This window comes from Centruroides vittatus, unplaced genomic scaffold (assembly GCF_030686945.1).
Source record: "Centruroides vittatus isolate TY-2023 unplaced genomic scaffold, ASM3068694v2 contig_880, whole genome shotgun sequence".
In the NCBI taxonomy this organism is placed as follows: Eukaryota; Metazoa; Arthropoda; class Arachnida; order Scorpiones; family Buthidae; genus Centruroides; species Centruroides vittatus.
In genome coordinates, this window is record NW_027122572.1 from 425,680 (window position 1) to 450,169 (window position 24,490).

Consider the following 24,490-nt stretch of genomic DNA (forward strand, 5'->3'; position numbering starts at 1 on the left):
AATTGTTTAATGTCAGATATCATTTTGGTTACTTATTTAAAGTTCTCAAGAAAATTAATCATATAAAAATTCTTTTTTTTTGGGAGAAGTGTAGGAGTCTTTATCAATATTTCTCATGTCCTGCAGCATCCATCAACTGACAATATTGACATCAGTCAACACGCTTATCAAAATTCCTTCTACAGGTAAAGATGAACTACGTTGATAAAAATCTTTCCTAAACAAACTGTATCCACATTTCTGCTGTTATCACATTGGTATGCCAACTCCTACATGTAAAAATATCCTAGAAAATTCATATTTTCTTACTTATCCATTTATTTAAATGTGTGAAAGGATAAAAAATTTTGTGTTTTTTTTTTAAAAAGTGAATAATTAAAAACAAAGAAAAATTAAATTTTTATTTTGACTGTTTTTAAATACATTTATATTCAATTATATGTAGATTATGCTAACAAATTTACAAGTAGAAAAAAAATTAAAAAATAAAATTAACTATTCTAAAATTTCATTTTTTTTCCATTTTTTTTGAAATTATAGAACAGCTTTAGAATATGAAACTTCACAATTCTCTCTTGTATGTAATTATAAACCACAATTATAAGATAGTTCTTGATAATAGATTAAAAATATTAACAATATTTATTAATATGTTTTATCTAATATCTTGTTAAAAATTTGATTTTTTTAAACAAATTAGCTCCAGATAAAGTGGAGAGGAAATAAAGTCACAAAATTATTATTTGTGAGTGAAATTCTCTCTCTCTCTCTTTTGCCAGTTATTTGTTTAACAAATTAACATGTCCTTTTAACTTCTGACAAAGCAGTTAGGTAGTATAGCACTCACTGATAAGAAAAAAGTTATAAAAAGTAACAATGCCCAATATGCATACACAATAAAAATTCAATATATACAATGTTCTGGAAGAAAATTGGTCCATCAAAACTTTTATTCCATCGATTAAATATATAAAAATACATTGTGGGAATGATCATTTCTATTATGTTGGTATAATAAAAGACAATAATAAATGTTAAAATCAACAGTTATTATTTTTTCGAGTCTGATATAAATGATGATTTTCGGAATTTGTTTAAGACTGTTACTTCCACAATGAACCTATTTTAACATATCACAGATTGTGAAGACAACTTCCATTAATGGAAAGTGATTATCCAAACTCTTGAGTGAAGTGATCATTTTACAGAGTAAATTATAATAATATACAGTGAAAGAAGAGGAAAAAAACAATAACAAATTGGTAAAAAAATTATTTTTTTTTATACAAAAGAACATGACTGAAACCAATAATAATAATTATAATAAAGTTAACACAAAAAGTAATAATTTTATTATTATTTTTTATAAAGCTGTCAATTATTTCAACCATTTTGCTTCATTACTTTAAAATTCAAATAATTTTAATAATCATGCAAAACAACAAATATAAATGCCCAAGCTTAAAATATTTACTTTTTTTTTCGTCTCATAATTGATCATTTTTAAAGAAATTTATAACAGTTTATATTATTAATGTTTCATTATACAGTATGTTTTTTGCTTATTCAAAAACAAAAAAAGGAAAATTTTACAAATTCAACATTGCTTTGCAAATAGGTCAAGAATGACCCATTTATTTTTATTCAGTCATTTTAATTTAATTCTGTAAATAGTGAAAAAATAGAAGTGTTATTCACAACATTTATGCCCTTTGAGTGGAAAAACATTTGGTCATTTTTTTTTTATACATATTGGCACGCAGTTTAAAGGAGAGAAAGGCACGAGACTCTGAAAGAAGGAAGACATTTCAGAAAACTTCATATCAAAATGCATAAATTGGCACAGTGAACGTACATCCATGAGAAGCAATGGAATTCTGTAGACAGTCTTTGATTGTTGCTTTTCTTAATTTGGAACTATCAATTACCTGTAAAAATTTAGTATCATTAATAACTATTCTGAAGTTTTTATCTTTACTAAACATACTTTAAATATTAATTATACCTTTCAAAATAGACCACAATCTTTAAGGTTGTGTTTGATGATGACATCAGTAACAGCATCAAAAACAAATTGAATGTTATTGGTATCTGTGGCACAAGTAAAGTGTGTGTAAATTTCTTTTGTGTCTTTACGCTTATTCTGACTTTCAAATTTCATCTGAATGTATGCAGCTGCTTCTTCGTACGTGTTACGTCCTGTGGAAAAACAAACACAAGTTAGATAATATATTCCATATTTATTTTGCAAAGAAAGAAAAAAAAATTTTTCCAATAATCTTTTTCCTGAATATTTTAGCAATTTACCTTTATCAAAAAAATTCTACACTTGTATCAAAGCTGACAAATTACATTTTGATAAAAAATAAACTGTCAAAAATATTTAGAAAGCAGTTTGATACTTCTTTAACAGTCTAAGTAATTTTTATCTACAAATTTATCACTAATTCAAATATAAAAATAAATAAATGCTGATATTTTAAAAAATTTTAAATTTATGAAATATTTTGAAAATTTAAAAAATACATGTAAATGTAACTTAGAAAAATACTCCATCTAAACATAAGCTACATATCAGTTTTTGAGTCACAATTATGATTTTTTATTATTATTATTCAAAAATCTGCAGACTTGCACCACAAATATCTGGCTTATATCCAAAATATAATTTTAACTACAGTTTGTACATATAAATACATACAATTCTCTCTAAAATAAAAAAGTTTATAACATATGAATTAATGTCATAATAAATAAATCATTCTGTTACATAACTTATGAACTTTTTACAATAATTCTCTTTATCAAAGTAAACTCAAAAATATCTAACCATTAATTTGAAGTTTGTTTTAAATATATGTTTTGTTTTTTGTTCCAAAAGCACAGTTATTTCAAGTCATAAAACAGTTCAATCCAAATCCATTTAAACTAATAATTAATAAAATAAAATATTAACATTGATTTACAAACATAAATCCAAAAAAATACTGTCTATAATTCCAGACAGAACTGAATATATGTATTTTTAATTTGTATCAAATGCATTAGAGTAATGTTTTCTTAACTTCTTTTATTTTATTAGAACAGTTATCCTATCCAATCCTATTCTAGGATAAAAATAATCTTTATTTTAAACATTTTTAAAATGTCAAATCCATTTATAATTTTTATAACAATTAAGTCACTGTGGATGAACATGAGATTATATTTTTATATTTGACATACATTATGAATAATACTTATTTATTCATTATTGATATCACAAGATTTAACAATTCTTACAAATATTTGATTATAAATATTCACTCAAAACAAAAAAATATATATTAATTTTTGAAAAATTTTAATTATATTTGTTGTTTAAAGCATTTAATTCACATATTTTTCTGTTTCATTAATGATGATAATTCAAATATATTATACAAAATTTTAATTCAAAATAAGTATGATGTATGCACTTTCATAATGAATGCAGAATACCACATGTATTCTGTGCTCTTTATGAAAGAGAAAAGTGCTGAAACTGATAGAAACAAAGGCTAAAAATGTTTATTTTAAGAATTCTATCCTTGGTTTCCTTAATTATCTGTTTTTTCTTTTACTATTTTTTAAAATTTTATTTGAATATATTTCTAAATCAGAAAAACATTCTTATGATTCTTCCAATAGACAAAAATTTAAAAAATTCAATTGGTGTATACTGTACTCAATAAGATAACAAAATAATATAATTGATTTCTATAGATTAAAAATTGTTTCTTCTGAATTCTTTTATATGAATTTAAATATAAGATTTACTACTATTTAAAAATTATTAAAAAAAATTTTTCTTTACAAAATTATCAATATAAAATTAGTAAAACTTCTAAATTAAAAATGGAATAAACAACTTAAAGCTTATTGAGACAAAATTTAAAAAATATTTAATTTTATTTAAACTAATATCAGACTACTGTACATTCTCCCAAACATCAATCCTTATTACAATTTGACAAATGCAAATGTGACTGCAGAATCGGCACCTCCTTGGTACCCTGTCAGGATGACATCACTGTATCCTTAGGTCGATACAGAGACTACAAGTTCGCGCAAGTGGTATTAATGTCACAAGCAGAATTTAAACTGATTTAGCAAATAAAAAAAATATAAAATTTTTAAAACTAATTAATAATAATCTGTCATCAAACTTATATTGCTTGTTGGTATATTCTTTTATTTTGTTAAATTAACTTTAAGTAATAGTTAAATATTTAATAAAGTATCTTAATACAGTTTCAGTTTGTTCCAAAAAGTATAAAATGACAAAATACTATAGGAAAAGGAAAAAGTTAAACTATAAGGTTTTCTTTATTGGAGACTCTGAAGTATAAATTACTGATGTAAAATTAAATTATTGTTAAATAAATATATTGTGATAAATAATGTCATTAAACACATTTTTGGGTAGTTTAAAGAAACCAAAAATATTTATTTAATTAAATTGGTCTATTTTATTCTACAACATTTTTATGACAGCTTTATTATAATATCAATTTTCTTCAACACTGATTAAACTATAACTTTTAGAGAATTTTATTCTGTATAAAAGTAATTAATGTAATTAAATTAACCATAATTGTTAATTTTCCCCCACCAGAGTCTGATAAAGTGGGTGATCCAAATCCGGATGAAAAGAGGGACAGAAAGGTGGAAAAAACTTATCCAGCTATAAAATGAATTCAAAATCAGAAGAAACATCTGCTATGAAAGTATACGAATGACAACGATGGAGGAGAAATTTAATTGTTATATCAGATATCTTTATGCCAAAAATTTTTTAAACCATTCATCAAAACTAGTTTAAAATTGTTGTTATGTTAGTTATTTACTGCACATGCATAAACTTTGCAAGCTATTCTAATTAAATCTGTCTGCAAAGATAAATATGCTGAATTTATTTGTTTTTAATATTTCATCCTTTTCTCACAGCTGTTTTTGTTCTTTAATTGTAATTACTTGTAATAAAGTTACTTTATGTTTAAATACACACACATACAGACTCACATACTTATATTCAAAGTGACTAAAAAGTGTGTGTGTGTGTGTGTGTGTGTGTGTATATAAAGTAATTTTATGAAGTATTTAAAAATTTAAAAAGAAATAAACAGTATCAAATATAAAAATAAAAATTTCATTGTCTTTCATTTCTCAGAAAAGCAAACATAACTTTAGTATGTAGCTAGAATTTTTAAAAAAGTAACAACAACAACCATTATTTTATACTTTATTTAAATAAAAAATATATATTAGTAAATGATTAAGACTGAATTTACATTCAAACTTCTATATAATGAAGTCACTAAATCCTGAAAAAAATTTGCTATAAGGAAATTGTTATACAGAAATTACACATTTTGGTAAATAAAGTATTACTTTACCTTAATTTTTTCATTATTTTACATAATTTTAAATTAATATAAATGTAATATACAGTAATGACATAATATAAAAGTAGTTTTATATTATTAAGTAGTATTTTAAATAAGTTTACATTAGTTTAACTATATTTCCATTAGAAAAACTTGTAATTTTTTTGCACAGAACAATAAAAAATTGTTCTCTTCTCATAACATGCTTCACACTTTTTAAGTGCATTAAAACAACTTCATCTACAGTGACATAAACACAGGTTCTTGCATGTTTTCCTGCAGGTCTTGCATCATTGGATAATTTCAAAATTTATTTGCAATTTGTTATTATGGTTGATAACCTCACAGGAATTCCAAACTTTGCTGCAACTGTCTTTTTTTTTTTTTTTGAGCCTTTATCAACTTCCCACAACAATTAAGATTTTTGTAATACTTAAACACTATATTAACAGTTCAAATTCCAACTGGATGACTTCATTATCCTCAAAAATTAGTCCAGTAGTTTTCAAAATCATCATCTTTCTAACGTTTTCAACATTCATTAATTATACATTGTTTATCTGTCAACATGGGCATTTGGACCTAATCTCTCCCCCTTTACAACCAGTAGCCACATGGGGCAGATTACATTATGATTTTAAAAGCTAATGTCCAGTATTTCCCACACTTGTCCAGTTTTACAAAGGGTTTACAGATTGATACCTGAAATTGAACCTAAATTTGAAGTTGACCCAGAGGGCTTAGTCAACTTTCAATGATAGATGGTCCTTACAAATTACACCCTTTTGTCAGAAAAGTTCCAGGACAAAGCTCGTAAAAAATAGAAAATTGCAATTACAAAGTAATGATGCTAACTCCTGTTAAAATAGTCTCCTTGGCTATCTATATACAATTGCCAATGTTTCTGGAGGTCTTGGAAGCAAGCAGAGGAAGCTTCAAGTGTGATGCTTGTTAGCTCATTTGTCACAGTCTGTTGGATGTCTGTGATATCTTGACAAAATGTTCCTTTCAGTTGTTTCTTCACTCGTGGAAAGAAAAAAAATCACAAGGTGAGAGGTTGGGTGAATATGAGGAATGTGGTATGACAGTAATAGAATATTTGGCCAGATACTTGTGAACTGATAAAGAAGTGTGGGGTCTTGCATTGTCATGTAGTAAGAGCATGCCACAAATCAGGATGCTGACATTGAATTGCTTGCTGCAAATGTTTCAGGACCTTGATGTAATGAGTTTGGTTCACTGTTTGACCTTGAGAAACATACTCATGATGCACCAATCCTTTACAATCAAAGAATGCAATCAACATTGTCTTTGTTTTCAAAGGTTGTCGTTTGACTTTTTTGGGGCTGGTGATCCATGTCCCCACCATTCAGCACTTTGACGCTTCATTTGAGAGTCATACTGGTAGCACCAACTTTCATCTCCTGCAATAATCTTTGACAAAAATGTGGGATTACGTCTTGCTCTGTCCAATAGTTCAGCAGTAATTGTTTGTCTGTAATGGTCAGTACATGAGGGACAATTTTTGCATTAAGTTTCTGTTTCCCTAAATCTTCACATAAAATCTTATGACATTTCTCACGATTCAAACTCAGTTCTTCTGATATCATATGCACAGTTACATGATGGTCTTCTTGCAGTAACAGCCTTACACACTCCATGTTTGCATTGCTATGTGCTGAAGACAGGCAACCAGCTCTGGGATCGTCTTGCACTGAATCTCTGCCTTCATGAAACCTTTTGTGCCACTCAAAAATCTGGCTTCTTGAAAGTGCCTCACCCACATATGTTTGCTTAATCATGTTCCATGTTTCAGTAGGGGTTTTTCCAAGCTTAACGCAGAACTTAATGTTCACTCTTTGTGCACAATCAGCATCCATTGTGTCATTCCAACTATTGTGACAGCTATACAAACAATGTGTTGTTAAGCGCAGCTCTGCCACCTAGTGAGTTTGTGCAGAAACATTTCCAAAAACATGTCAAGTAAGAACACATACCAGGTGACATTAAAACACCAATTTATTGTTTTTTATCATCACATGTACTGTACAGAAATAAAAAAATTGTCCTGAAACTTTTCTGACAAAGGGTGTAAAAAACATTCGTTATACAGAAATTTAACTTCATTATTTAGAAGCAATTTTACATACATATTTTGGCTGAAAAAGCAGTGTACAATGCAAAAATTTATTATGCAGAGAAATTCATTATATAGAAGTTTGTAATAAGGAAGTTTTACTGTATATCACTAAGAATGTAAATTTAATTCAGGCAATCATTAGAAATACAAAAATTTTGTTAATTTATTTACAGTAAAATGATCTCTATATTGCAACATAAAATAAGATTATTTTAATATGTCATCAAACAGCATATACAATATTATAAAAATTTATCTATTTGTAAATGTTTTTTAATTGTTTAAAATTAAAACATTATATTTAGCATACTTCAATGTTTTGTTTCAATTTATTGTAAAAATTTTTCAAATTTAATTATTATAAAACTATTTGTCAGTAATGATATAAAATTAATCATAAAATGCAAAATTATAAATTTATTTAGTAATTCTTATTTAAACTATTAATTTATTTTAATAATTATATATAAAAAAAAATAATTCATTTTTTTGAGTACCAACTCAATAAATAAATAGGATCACTTAAAATTATTTAAAAAAAAGCCAAATAAGGTTTCTAAAAGCAGAATAATAATAATGAAACATTCAAAAATAACCAAAGTAAACAGACAACATTTTTCTTAAAAAACATTACTAAAGTAATAAAATAGATACTTTTGGAGTTTGTGATATTTCAATATTTGTAAATTTTATTATAAATCTTACATTGAGTATTCAAAATAAAAATTAATAAATTTTTTGTTAAATATCATGTTATCAATTATAAATTTAATAGAAAAGTATTTCAAAAAATAGATTTTGTCTAAGTGTGAACATATTGGCAAATCCACTCAAGAGTAAATACTTATGTGGAATATCTCTGTAGAAAATAAAAGGATGGGTATGAAACATGAATAGGATAATTATTTCATGATGAAACAGTCAACCAAGGTGTATGTTTTACAATACGTTATTCAAATGTGACCATGCAATCATGAGGTATTGAGCAAAGCAAGCATTCAGTCCTGAGTGAATCACCCTGTATGTTTACAGAGACAAAATTTATTATTTGAAATAGTTTGCTATTAAATTTATAATTGTTATGTATAACTGATAGTATGTATGTACATAGATGTGGGATATGAAAAACTTAATATCTTTAAAAATTAAAGCAGAAATGAAATAACCAATGATCGCCTAAAAGATTGGGCTAGAATTTGGCTAATTAAATGATTAATATAAAGTAATTTGTCACTAGAGGGAGGCGTTAGGCACCATTTTTCAACTGAATTAATAATTATAATTAATTATTAAATAATTTAGAACCTTCTGGAATAAAAGAACTGACCTGGGGTGGGGCATGAACCTACAACCTCCGCTTGCCGTGCGATGCGCTTGCCTGTTGCATCACCCAGACCCTTAGCAAGTCTTGCCTTCCAGAGGTATATTAATTTAGAATAAAAGAAATGCCCCACCTTGGGTCAGTTCTTTTATTCCAAAGGGTTCTAAATTAATTATAATTATTAATCCAGTTAAGAGATGATGCCTATACTTCCCTCTAGTGACAAATTACTTTAATCATTTAATTAGCCAAATTTTAGGCTATTGTCCGATCTTTCAGGTGATTGTTGGTTATTTCTAGGGTTTCTCATTTCCCGGTCTTTCGAGAAAAAAGTGAACTGTTTCCCAGGATTCCGGGAAATCCCAGGATAGAAATAATTATGTTCAAGATATACAAAATATCTTAAAATCAAATGATATAATTATTTGTCATTTTTAAAAGAAATTTAATACTTTCTGCAACCTCTAAAATCATAATATTAATAAATGCTGTTTAAAAAATATACACACACATATATATATATTAAAATTACCTTCGAATTACGTAGAAATTTTCACAAATAGAAAAAATTATTAAGGTTTGTTGGAAACTACTTACAAAAAACAAATGCTTATGAATTGAGTTAAAAATTTAAGAAAAAATGACTTGGGTCAAACTTATAACTTAGAAGGTAATTTTCAGTTTTTAAGTAAAACATAATACCAGTGGCATAGCGTGGGTGTCAGCCGCCCAGGGTGAAGGAAAATTTTTCCACCCCCTTATTTAGTTATCTCAATTTAAAAGACTAAAATATACAGTAATTCAGTAAAAGAACTTTTTGGCAAGAACAATCATCATTATTGTGTATTGTACAGGTTACAAATAAAAAGTCATGTATATACATTTTACAATATAATAATCACATTTATTACAAAAATTTTTACACGTATGCCACTTACATTGATATAACAGGTATAGAACACTTATGATTATACCTTGATGATCGACAAGATTAAGTTATTAACGAATTGAATATAAAACACAAATTGACTTCCAATTAGAATTAGAACTATACTGTTACTATTTATATTTTTATTGAAAAATAATATAATTGAATGATAGAAGTCATTCTTGCTGAATATTAGTCATAAACAATCCAAGCACAAAATAAAATATGGGGAATCCCTACAAGTCAGTACAGATGGTGTTGCCAGTTGCTACAATGAGCAACTGGCAACATCATCTGTACTGACTTGTAGATCTCATTATTATACATTCATTTAAAAAAAGGGGATTTCCCAGTTTCGTCACAGAATAAGTAATGAAAAATTCTGTGCTCATTTCAATCGATCTGAATTGTAGGTGTAACAAAAATATGAAATAAAATAGTTCAAATTTTTACAAGATATTATTATTTATTGTGAAATTTTGCCACCCCCTAAAAGTGCCGCTCGGGGCAGGCCGCCTCTGCCACCCCCACTATGCTACACCCCTGCAAAATACAAATTATTATTGTAAATTTTTATAAAAAGATTTTAAAAAGCAAAGATGGTCAATACTCTGATCACTCAATCTGGTTGTAATTTTAATAATGAAAAGTCCCACTACCGAGAATGCCCTTTCCAATTCAATGGATGTGGATGGAATTGTCTTTAATGCATTTAAGAGAAGACAAATGTTATGTGTTTTTCACCCATAGTCTCAAAGATTTCTAGTTCATTTTCAAGATGCATTGCAATACTTCTTTTGCTCTCAAATATTCTTGATTTGTCTACCTCGGCTGCTTTAATAGAAACATCAAGCTTATAGCTGATAATTTGACAGTTCGTTTGGCTTTAATAATCAGGTTTATGAAGAAAAACTTCATACTTGCAGACTTCATACTCGTTTCTATTCTTGCCCAATTTGCAAAACCTGGCATAATGCAGTTATTGAAGCTACTGGGCATAGTTAAAATTAAGACAGCATGGGCACAATTATTCTAAATATTACAGGTTCTGACAAGTAAAGAATTTTCAGAGTCCTATCAAAAATACATATTGATTATTGACAATCTGTGAGATGTCATAACAATCAAAAATTTAAAAAACTAATAAGCAGGCTTAAAATTAATAAATATAGATGTATTCTGACAGTGTGTGGGTTAATTATACTTTATATTTGAAAAATTTCCTCAATTTTAACACAAAATAAGAGAAAAGTGAACTTTTAAGAAATTTGCAGAATTTTCCAGGATGAGAATAATTTCCCAGGTTAAAAAAAACAGCCAGGATCCCATTTGAGAAACCCTAGTTATTTCTTTATTACACTCATCAGGCTTTAAGATGTTTATTATATATATTAAAGCAGAAAATTTTTAGTTATCATACTTTGGCATGAAAAAGCAATTTGTAATGTTAACTTTTTCACTAGCAGGTTAGGTTCTTGTTTGGTGAGGCATTTGGTAGGTTCATCATGTCACCAAGCTTTACTGAAGTTATGAAGTATAAGAAATAAAAAAGATGCTGAATTTCATGACGGCAAGAAGACAAATAGAAACAGCATGATTTTGTTTCAACAAAGCTTAAATTATACAGAAAATTCATAATTATTTCTGTTTCTTATTCTTCTACTAAAAAACCTAATACAATCACATGGTAAATGTAACCATATTATTATGATATAAAATAAAAACTATTAACTTTTAGATTAATTAGAACAGGAAATATACAAATCAACTATCTTTTAAATAAAAATACAAAAATATTTCATGAAATTATTACAAAAGTTGCTTTTAGCCCTTGGTATAATTATATTAATTAAATTATCAACAACCATGAGGCAGATAATAGTGAGGGCTTATCAAACCAATGATGGACACAAATGCTCAGGGATCAAGTGAAAACAATTTACCTTTTTTTTGTGTGTTTATTAAATTGTTTTCACTTGATCCCTGAGCATTTGTGCCCATCATTGGTCTGATAAGCCCTCACTATTATCTGCCTCACAGTTGTTGATAATTTAATTAATATAAAAATATTTCATTTTCATTCTTCTCTTTACAATTATTAAAATTTGTTACATTGCAGAAAATTTAAAATAAAACTGAAAATGTTTTAATCTTTATAAATTGAAAATATTTTGCAATTAATCAAATATATTTCAAATTTACATGCTTAACTATATATCTATATTTAGTTAAATATTTCCTCTTTTCAATCCTTGCAATTTTCTGAAAAGCATATCTATCATATCATCACAGAACATTACTATATTACATGTTACTTGAGTTATCATCAGTGTATACACATGTACATTACAGAGATTACTAAGCTAGTAGATCATATTGTCTGAACAGTATAAATACAGAGGTTGGACAAAAATATGGAAACACCAAAAAGAAACCGATTACTAAGCACTAATACGGTGTAGGAAAACCGTTGGCATTCAAAACAGCCTGCAGTCTTCTTGGAATGGATAAATACAGGTCCTGTATGGTTTTCAAAGGAATCTTGTACCATTCATCCTGCAAAATAGTGACAAGTTCAGGTAACGATGATGGAGGTGGATAGTGATCACGCACCTGTCTCTCCAAAGTAGACCACAAAGGCTCAATAATATTGATTTCTGGTGACTGTGGTGGCCAGAGGAGATGCGACAAATCACCCTCGTGCTCACAAAACCACTCTTGGACGATGTGAGCTGTGTGAACAGGCGCCCTGTCGTCTTGGAACACAGCATCACCATTGGGGAACAAACATTGTACCATGGGATGGACACAATCGCCCAAAATGGTTACATAATCTTTGGCAGTAATGTGACCTTGCAGAGTAATCATGGGGCCCATGGAATACCACGATATGGCTCCCCAAATCATAACCGAACCCCCGCCATGTTTCACTCTTGGCAGCAAGCAGTCTGTATCGTAAGCTTGGGACGGCGTTCGCCAGACGTAAACTCAGCCATAGGTTGGAAACAGTGTAAAACAAGACTCATCTGACCAAATGACTCTTTTCCATTGCTCCATAGTCCAGGTTTTATGGCTTCGGCACCACATTTTCCTCTTCTGGGCATTTGCATTACTGATTAATGGTTTTGGAATTGCAGCTCGCCCTGAAATTCCCTGCTTATGGAGCTCCCTTCGAACTGTTTTGGTGCTGACAGGATTTGTGAGCTCCATATTCAGTTTGGCAGTGACTTTTGCAGCTGTAGTCTTCTTATTTTTTGTCACAATCCTCTTCAATGACTGTCTGTCACGATCACTCAACACACACTTTCGTCCACGTTGTGACTTAGCGGATGATGTTTTTCCACTTGTTCTGTATGCAGTATAAATCTTTGATACGGTGCCTCTTGACACACCAAACATTTCGGCCACCTTGGTTATGGAAGCACCCACCATACGAGCACCAACAATTTGCCCATGTTCGAATTCACTTAGCTCTGACATTGTGCACTCTCACCTACACAGAACACAGTTCTAACAATGACTGACATGTGCAATGTATTGAGGAGATTGCACAGGTGTCATTAATAGTCAAACACAAGAGTGCTACCTAGAGGCTTGGCTAGAATCAACATTTACGTTCAACTATGCATTTCATGAGGGGTTTCCATATTTTTGTCCAACCCCTGTATATTTAGCAAGCAACAGTACATTAATTAAGCTTTGCCCAACAAAAAAAAATTAAGTGAAAATAACTTTTGCACAAATAACACAAACACAAAGAAACCAGTAAAAAAATAAAATGTTTTACATTAACATTTTTAATTGTTCATGAATGAAAACTTTAGTATCACAAAAAACTGTTTTTTTTCCCTGGTTTCTTTGGTGTTTTTGTGTTATTTGTAGTAAATATGGCTAGTTTATGTTGTGGTTAATAACTTTTGCAATAAATTTAAAAGCTATTAAGCTGTATACAATTAAATTATTCTTTATAATATATATTTTCCATTCTTAAATTGCAAACAGCAAATAAGAATTATTAAAACATTAGCACATTTTAAATTAGAAAGAAAGTACAAGAAGTTTATCCTTACTTAGCCAAGTGCCACCATCTAATAAAACTAGTAAATCAATATGGCATAAAATTCATTTTTATTATACTTCTTTATATTTTACTAATACAGTGGAACCTCGCTTAACCAGAATAATTCGTTCCAGAATCTTACTCTTAATGCAAAACACTTGTTAAGTGAAACAATTTTTCCCATATAAATTAATGTAAAATACGATAATGCATTCCATGCCAGAAAAATACTCAAATATTTTACATATTATGTTTATTCAAAGAAAATTATACAATATACATTGTTAAGGAATGTGAATCATCTTTATCTTTTCTTCTAGCATGGAATAAACCAACCTAAAATGCGAATTTAATTTGCAGGGGGGAAAAAAAATTAATTAATTTGACTAGAGGTAGGCAGTTATGCTTCCATCTCATATTAAATTTAATAATTAAAAATAATAAATTTTTAATTTAGACATTTCTAAAATTTAATTTGGAATTGGTCATTAAATTTATTATGAGATAGCAGCCTAACTGCCTACCTCTAGTCAAATTAATTAATTTCTAATATTTAATTATAGCCTTTACATAGCCCAAGAATTTGTCATATCGTTTGATGTGTTTATTATATAACGAACTATGGTTGTTGATGTTTATATACATAATGTGTGAACACAAGTTTGGAAAAATATGTGATCACAAGCGACAGTAAGATACTAAACAGACTATGGAGCATGAGCACAATCTGAGACTTCCTCTCTCCTCATCACTTGTTATGCGAGGTGCTCATTAAGCAAGATTCCACTATATATAATTTATTTATTCAATTCTTGCTAGATTTAATTAATATTTGCTAGAATAATGATGACTGGAAATGATATTTAATTCATCTGTACTAAATCATCTCACTATAACAATTAACAAGTTTTATCTTATTTTTAAAATAAATTATATCAAATTGCTTTTATTAAAATTTAATAAAATTTCTGTTGCTCTCTTTTGTTAGCTTGAACATATAAAATCACAACATTTCCTAAAATATTTTTTGATTAGATTACTAAAATTATGATAAATTTTTCTGGATGTATTTATATGTAAAATATTGTAATAATACGGTTGTGTCTTGTAAACTGGACTTAATGTGAACTGAGAAGGTGATGAGTTTTACCACATAGTGATGATGCTAGTCTAAATAGAGGAATTTTAGTAACCTTAGTATTATATGTGTGTATTAACTGCATACTGATAATGACTATTTCTATTTGTAATTACATTTTAATTTAAGAAACATATTGGCTATTCAGTGACTACTTCTAACCGACATGGCATTTAGCAGTGAAACCTTGGAAAAAGAGTTATATTCTTGGTTAATTAACACATGGAATTGATACTATTATCAAGTGTCACCAATAAATAATGATAACTTATTTGATCCTAGTGTTAAACTATAAAGATAGAAATTAGATTATGTTTCTTTTCTTTTTGAATAATATGACAACTTTTACAAAATGTCAAATTATCAAAAGTCAAGTTTCCAGAACTCTATTGTACTTATAAATATTTTAAGTCAATAATATGAGAAAATCAGCAAATCTTATTTAACCTGTCAGCTGCGCACTCGATAATCCGAAACAACACCGCTGTTGCATACAGGTTTTGTGGTTTTTAAAGTGGTTTTTCAATTTGCGATATCTCGCTTAAAAATTGTAGTAGATATAATCTGTTTTCAGTTTTCTATCACGTACATATTACACTTTACGATTGTTAACTTCAAAATATTATGTACGTTTAAAAAAATTAATAAAATTTAAGATTTTAAAATATTTAAAAAATCGTTTTTTTTATAAATTTTCCATTAATTTGTTACATACGTTACTTAGACATGTATATTTTCTGTCAAATAAAAAAAACTGCAGCTTTCTAAATCAACGTAGAGAAATAATACGGCCTATAGATTATAACGCCGATCGGCGTGGGGGGGTGGTGGCCTTTCTAAATCTAGGTTAATACACTTTTATTACTGATGATGTGTATTTGATTCCATTTATACGTTATTTAATTTATTGTACTAATAGTAGACTATAATAAGCGATTATTACTTTATTATATTAACGACTATACATGTATATCTTATGTATTACGGAAGTACCACCATAACCGGAAGTACTTTGTTTTTTGAAAGATTTAGGGCTGAATGGCTTAAAAAACAAGCTTATTTGTTAAATAGGATAAATATACATAAAAATTTATTAAATTCATGCTAAAAATAGATAAGAATAACGATTTATAATTGTTTGTTTACGTTTGTAGCTGACAATGTAGCTCGAAGTTGGTATAACTTTTTCCAAGAAAGTTCCCACCCCACAAACCCAAGTCAATGCTTATTGGTCAAAGGATAGTCATTTAGCTATAATATACCAATTAGAACTTAACAGGCATGCTAACTAGGATTTTATTGTCAAATGAACAAAAGAAAGGTCTCCCATAGACTTAACATGGAATGGAGGAGTTTTGTGCCTAAATTTAAAAATACGGGGTGGTAACAAATATCTTATTCGTTGAAACAGACTTAGTCTATGTAGATAAAAGCCAATCAGTGCTTAAATCGCCACCAACTAGTTAATTACGAAAGAAAATTGACAGTTACTCCAACTGAAGTACTCCGCAACAGTTTAACGAAAACCGGTTACTCCAATAGCAGTACTCCGCAAACAACTGGTTAAGATATTTCAGATATACTGAAATATGTTGAGAGTAACTTCTGCATAAGATGCAGTTCACTGTTGAAACTTTTAACTGTATTCAGTAACAACATTTCAAATTGAACATTTCATAATCTGAGATTCTGCTTGTAATTCTACATTATGAGTTACTTTACTTTTCATATTCACCAACCCACTGTAATACTGGTTTAAGAAATCTTTGAATTGAAATAGTTATATTAGAAATTCTTTGCTTTGTGTAGAAATGTCAATTCATTTAGACAAATTTTTATGTGCAAACTAAGCTATCACTTCAAAGTTTTATAGACAATGGATTTTTATAACAACAACAAAAAAAAAAAAAAAAAACTGTACCAATTGAAACGAAATTTAATATCTTCCTTTAAAACTGTGAAAGTGTATTACAAAAAAAAAAAAAAAAAAAAATGCAGTAATAAGTAAACAAAAAAATTCAGCAACAAGTGGCATGGAATTTTGCAGCAACAAATGCATAACTTTCCTGGCTACTATGAGATCTTATTTAGAAAATTACTTTTATAATTTTAATTACTATAAAATGACAAACAGCTTAATTTTGAAAGTAGGGATGAGTTTTATAAAAACTAATGCATAAAATTAACAATGTGTAAAATTGTCATTAAGTCTGACACTATAGGAGATATACATGACCCCTTTATCTCCCCATCCCTTTGACCATTAACTGCCAAAATTTAATAGCATCAATGCCCCTCATGTACAAACCACAATGCCAAATTTTGTTACTTAATCTTTAATCCATCCTGAGATATTAAGCAAAATAGATCTCAACACACACACACAATATTTTTGCCTTTTCATTTTTTAAAATTTTTTGATTCAGAAGGTCTCAAAACATGGAGACTTGCAAAAGACTCAGAGAGTCAAATTTGACACGATTCAATACTTTCCCTTGTTATATATACATAACAGCCAGGAAAGTAACAGATATGAAAGAATGCAAGGACAATGTCATATTAATAGTTACCTGAAATAACAGCACAAAATAGTAAGCAATTGTAATTTTGCTAAAAAAAGTTTATAAATATCTAGAAACAACCTACTTATTTCTGATATAACTGCTTATTTTCAGCTTCTTGAAAAAGTAAGATTATTTTAAAAATTTAATATGCATGTTGTTTCACAATGAATTCAAACAATGCTTGAATTAATTCATAATTTAAAAATAAATTCATCATTATTGGCAAGTTAAATTGCAATGTAGACTTAAATCTAAAATTGAGGTAAAGTGAATGTCAATTTGAACTGAATGTGTAATTGAAATTTTATTGGTTTATCTGGGTTTCAAGACAGTGAATACAGCACAGTATGAGTTAAAAAAACAAACTTTTAAAATAAAAAATGTTTAGAAATTATTTTTAAAATCATATATTTGGAGTTTTATTGAAATATGCTAAATACTATCTTGTGTTTTTTTACTGATAACACTAAATTTATTACAAAGTTATAAAAATATATAGAAGACTATGCAATAATGTTTTTACCTGTATATTCTGGAAAACAAATAGTTAGAGGTGATTTAGTTATTTTTTCTTCAAATAAATCTTTCTTGTTCAAAAATAATATAATGGATGTATTAACAAACCATTTGTTGTTACATATCGAATCAAAAAGTTTTAAACTTTCTGACATGCGATTCTAAATAGAAATAAAAATATAAAATGTTTTAATAGTAATTAATTAATTATTTTAATTTACTAATAATCTGTAAATATAGCTAATTACCATTTCCTCATCTTCAGCAAGAACTAAGTCATAACCACTTAAAGCTACACAAAATATAATAGCAGTAACACTTTCAAAACAATGAATCCATTTTTTTCTTTCTGATCTCTGTCCACCAACATCAAACATTCTATTAAAATAAAAATTATCAATAACTTTTAACTATATTAGTCTTTATGTTAAAATTATTTATTAATAAATAAAATGCAAGAGTAAAATAATTAAAAAAATAATAAATTTTAGTTATAACATAAAATTTATGTTTACAAATCAATCATCATCTCATTTGACATCACTGAACAAATATTTATCAAACTATACTATTTCAAAATATAAACAGCTTTTATTAAAAATATGTCAAACTGTTTAGTTGTTTCATAGAAGTAAAAAAAAATAATTTGATTTTCAGACTGTTTTTTTTTATGAAAAATTTATCTAATTATATGTAGATGATTATTTAGTTCATAACAGTATGTTCTAAATGGCTACATTTCCAAAACCATTAACAGTCAAATAAATGCCAGTTCTCTCAAAACAACTATAGACATAAGACTATTTATCAACTATTTTGACCAATTCCAATTTCTTAAAAACAAGAATTGTCACATTTTTGAAAAAGGGATTGCAATTCTCAAATTCCCAATAATATGGCAACATTACATGAAAAAAAAATGAGTGAAAAAAATTACATGAAAAAATAGAGAATTATATCATGTGTAACACCATTATTACTTTCAGAAACTTGAATAGAAATTGAAAATATCTGAAAAATAGTCATTTATTAGTATCCAACTGGTATAATTGTATCTATCTAGTTGTAATGGAACTAAAAACATGCCTTATGGCTAATATTCTAATTCCCCTAGCAACTACCATACAATAAATTAAACAATTTTCATACACATTTTCAAGTTAGAAGAGGCTGAAGTTGTAAAAACAGAATTGCATAACTTGGAAAGTAATTTCAATATATCAAAAAATCTAAGAACAAAAATTAATTGAAATTCAGATTCATAATCTACCAATTTATACTTTTTATACTTTATTAATTATTTTAAAAACTTCATTAAATAAGAAGATAAATATTTTAATATCTAACATACTTGAAATGAAGACCTTTGAATGTAAAAAGTGTTTCTACAATTCCAGTTGTTTTAATCCTTGTTCTCAAAACATCTTGCTGACTTGGTATATAATTAGGTTGTGAAATTCTGTCCAAAGAATTCAGGTAACTAAAAAAAATTATAATTCATTTTAAAAAAATTATGAAATAGAATTTTATTTTAACACCACTTTCTCTTATAATGTATATATAATTTCAGCATTTATTTTAAAATATGGACTTATTTTTTCAAAAATTGTTATAGTAATTATAATATATATATTTGACAATAATTTATTATTACAATAAATTTTTTGCACTTATTGAACTTTACAAAGTATATTTTTATTTATTAAATTTATGCAAAAATTTAGAAACTAAATCACTATAGTAGACTTTATATCATAAATGCAGAAAACCTACTAGTGCTCCAATTAAGACTATCAAACAGTAAACCCAAATTTGTTTTATAACCATGTCTGTTTTAATCAGGAGGCAAAGTTCAGTCAGCAAAAGAAATTTTTATTCACTAAGTATTTTGGGATTAAAACATCATCTCTTCAGGCTACAAAAATATATCTGACATTAGCAATTTTAAATTGACAAAGTAACAAATACAATAAAAATTAAACTACCAATCAGGAACACTTCAGTTTTTGCATATACACCTCTCATTAATATCACAATACACTCCTCAAACCTTTTTTCTTTTTAGGAAAATTCCTAGTTTCAAAAAAATTTATAAGCATAAACACCCCCCAAAAAAATAAAAGTAACAAGGATAATAATTAAAAATTGCTAAATTTTTAAGTGTTCCTGACTGGTAGTTTAATTTTTATTGTATTTATTACTTTCTCAATTTAAAATTGCTAATGTCAGATATATTTTTGTAGCCTGAAGAGATGATGTTTTAATCCCAAAATACTTAGTGAATAAAAATTTCTTTGCCGACTGAACTTTGCCTCCTAATTAAAACAGACATGGTTTATAAAACAAGTTCAGGTTTACCGTTTGATAGTCTTAATTGGAACACCAGTAAGTTTTCTGCATTTATATTACTAAATTTATTAATATTTCATGCAAATTATGTACCTATAACTTTTTATACAATTAAAGAAAATTTTCTTTTAAAAGTTTATTACAACAAATTAATATAAAAATATTATAGTATGTTAATATAAATTATAATATATTTAAACAAATCATGTTTATAGAGCTGTTACTTATCTGCAACTTTTCTTTTCTTATTGTTATTAAAAAAAATGTATGACTATCTTATATTTGAGAATACTTTTACAGTATTCTCAAATGAAACTCCTGTTATTTTACTTCATGTTTAATGTTAATTATTATTTATGAACTCAGAAATTGAGAAACATATTTCTTTAAAAAACGTTATATTCATTTTCAAAAAATTCACTATATATAACCATATAATATGACAAATATACCATATTTACTGAATAATTCAGGCTCTAATTAGATGATTTAAATAATTAACTCAAATATAGACTTGGTTTGTAGGTATTTGACAATATTTACTGAAAATTAAATAAACTATACTAATTTTTTATTTGTTGTAATATAAAAATAAAATCACGTGAAAATAGTTCCTTATTATACAAATTATCTAATTTTCAAAACAAACAATGAGAAAAAATTTAAATGTAAAATATTAAAAATGTAAATTCATATTTAAATATATACATTATTTTGTACAAAAAATATATATTAATCTTTTTTAAATGAAACAGATATGATAGTAGATAAAATTATATAAAATTGAGAAATGAAAAAACAAAAATGTCTATAGGACATGACTTCATTATACATGAATTTTTTTCATTTCAAAATCATGTTTTATTGAAATAAAAAATTACAATAAAATTTTTTTGACATTTGCTTATTACAAAATATAGCAATTTAATATTTACATCAGATCTAAAGTATTAAACAAATAAAAACATTTCTGTTTATATCTGTCATTTCTGTTGATAAATTTTATTATAGTGAGATAACAGATGTGAACAAACATCTAACACACTCATAATTTGAATAAGATGACCAAGAAAATACAAATTTGATGACCTCTGAAACAATAAGTTTAAGCCTAGAACAGTAAGGAACATGGGTTTGTAACTAGGTCAAATCAAATTTTAAGAAAAAAGTTAACCCTGTTATACTGGACCCATCCCTTACCATCCAGCCACTCCCAATTAGAGCCTATTAAAGTCATAATAGGAATAAAAAGTCCTGCTAATGTCCAGAAGGTGGAAAACTAAAATTTAAATAATCAACAACAGTATGAGTTTTGAAGTTCTAATAAATTAATTTTTTATAATATACTCATTTAATTATAATAATTAATGTGGGTACTTCTTGATTTATGAAAAAAATCCATTCCTAAGATCAGTGACGTAGCAAACATAACTGCTGCCTGGAGTACGACACTTTATTGGTGCCCCTCTCCTCCTCCAGAAACACATATAGTAATATAATATATAGAATTTACTCATAATAAGAATATAATACAAATAATAATAGAATGTAGTACCTACCTTAAAATATCTATAATATATTATGAATAGTTACTATTACCTTCATGCCCCAGATGCCCCTCTGCGAGTGGTGCCCGGGGCATGATAGACCCTTCTTCCCACCTCACTATGCTATTGACTAAGATCATACAAACATTGTAAGTTTTTGCTTGTTAAAACACACAATTTTGTTTTTTAATTACTTAAATTGAAATAATCAGAAAAATTAAAAGAACATACAATAGTAAGTTTATTACATAATAGTACTGCAAACACCTGTACAATATGTGGGATACATTCCACATTACAGGAAATAGTGTTACACGAGACATGAATTATCAGGACAATTTTATGCAAGTTTAAACTTGTCTAAGTTTCAGTATGATTGTAAATTGCTAATGAGATGTATGTTACTTTCAAATATGATTTTATTATATGCAGAGTGTTAACTAACTTATCTTAAGGAAAGTTTCTTTTAATAAGGAAAAAGCAAAACAGAAAATACAGGTAACTAAATTGTTTAAAATATTATATACTGTCATTATTAATTATAAGAAGCATTTTCTGTTTTAGCCATATGTACTGAAACAAATAAAACTGAGAAGTTCAGAAGAAAATTTATACCGTTGGATGATAAAATTAACATTTTGTATAAGTACTAGTCAAAATTTTTTCATTGCATTATATGAATTTGCATTTTAGGGGAGTTCATTGTACTGTTAATAAATTTTTACTGTTTGATTCAGTATCCACATTTTCTACATAAATGAATTATAAAATTAGTTTTCTTTTATTATCAAAAATCTTATTGTAACATGCTAAATAGTCTAAGGATTCATCAAATGTATTCACTACGGTGTTCATTCATAACATTGAACATTTGTAAATGAAGATTAAATTAAGACATCAATAAACAGTTTTAAATAATCATTGTGTTAAAATGTAAATTTAAAATTTTTAAATTTTTCTTTGCAGATTTGATTTTTGGTTTCAAAAAAACATCTTCAATCATATCGTAGAACTTCATAAAAACAAAAAACTTTGATACAATGCTTAACACTCATGAAAATATTCTTTATATACTAATACAGTAGAGAGTCGAAAATCGGAATCAATTAGGGACTGGGGTTGTTCAGATTAGTGATTTGTTCCGATTACCGATTATGTACGAAAAAATATATTAACCTGTCCAATGTTCAAATTTTTCTCCGTTGCGTGTCGCTTCGTGTTGAATTTTCATCGATTTTAAGCCTAACGAAAATTTTTATAACAATAATCGAGGCTATCATATTGTTAAAAATTATTTCTTCATTTTGTACAAACAAAATAAATATATTGAAGAATATAAAAACATGAAAATTATACTTTAGAAGTAAATCTAGTATCAAAATCGTTCAATTCAGCACAACACAGTCCGACTGAAAATTGTTCCGATTACCGGCGATTTCAATTACCGGGGTTCCAATTAACGACTCTCTACTGTAGTTTTATATTAACGAAATTTTAATAAAATCTGCAATAAAGAATTTAGCAAATATATGGAAAAGATATATCATCATCAAGACAATGCTAAAAATAGAAAATATTCTATCTGTTCATAAGATTGTGAAACTAAAATATATTAATTATTTTATATATCACTCAGAATCTTTATACAAGTAAAATTTACAAAAAGGAGCCTGATCAAAGTTTTGTAATTAATTAAATTGAACATTTTAAAAAACATACTATAAAAATATTCCATTTAAATTATTTAATTATATAAGGGCAGTTTAAAATTTATTAAACATCTTTATAATTTCAATGCAACTCTTTTATGTAATAAAAGGAGTTGAAAACGTGGAAGACCCCGAAGGGGTTGAAAACGTTAGCAGTTGTACATAAAAACACTGGATCGTCAAGGTTTTTCGTGTAAGAAAGAATTTTATGTAATAAAAATGGTAATTGCTATATTAACTTACTAAGGTGCAGAATCATTTAACTGATATTCCCTAGAACGTGTAAAGCATTCTTGCACTCCAGAATCTAACCAAAGTTTCTTCATTATTGCTGCTAATTCAGGTGTCAATTCACCTTCTTGGGAAGTTCCAGCAATTGTAAAAAATTGACGAGCATCTTCCTACAAATTGAAATTTAATATTGAATATATTTAAATTGTATAATATATTTCTTTATCATTACTTATAATTATATAGTTTCTCTTTTAAAAATAAAAGTATAATTTTAAAAATGAGGAACTTAATATTTTTTATTATATGAAAATAAAAAAATAATTTAACAACTTTATATCAAATATACAAAAATAATAATAATTACAAAACCTGGAGTGATAGTGAATTGTACAATATATGTAAATTTAAAAACATGTTAAAAACTTTTACATTAAAATTAACAGCATTAATGTAAGCAATGGATGAATTCAAGAAACAAAACTTTAATATTCAGAATAAAACTGTAAAAAGTAAACATTTTCAGGTTATTTAATTAGTTGTCATCTACTCCAATTAAATACAGAAAAAAAGCTATCA

At 27.1% G+C, this 24,490-nt stretch overlaps 1 protein-coding gene across 1 annotated transcript in view; it reads right to left on the reverse strand.

The window, feature by feature from the left end:
* Positions 1-386: 386 nt before the first annotated feature.
* Galphai (G protein alpha i subunit) overlaps positions 387-24,490 on the reverse strand; it is a 58,498-nt gene continuing 34,394 nt past the window's right edge. Inside the window, exons 4-9 of the mRNA XM_067280024.1 lie at positions 23,924-24,081; positions 19,427-19,555; positions 18,324-18,453; positions 18,083-18,236; positions 2,006-2,199; positions 387-1,928 (exon numbers count right to left, since the gene is read on the reverse strand). Of these exons, the coding sequence (XP_067136125.1) occupies positions 2,009-2,199; positions 18,083-18,236; positions 18,324-18,453; positions 19,427-19,555; positions 23,924-24,081 (762 nt within the window). The 3' untranslated portion in view covers positions 387-1,928; positions 2,006-2,008. The remainder of the gene's footprint in view (positions 1,929-2,005; positions 2,200-18,082; positions 18,237-18,323; positions 18,454-19,426; positions 19,556-23,923; positions 24,082-24,490) is intronic.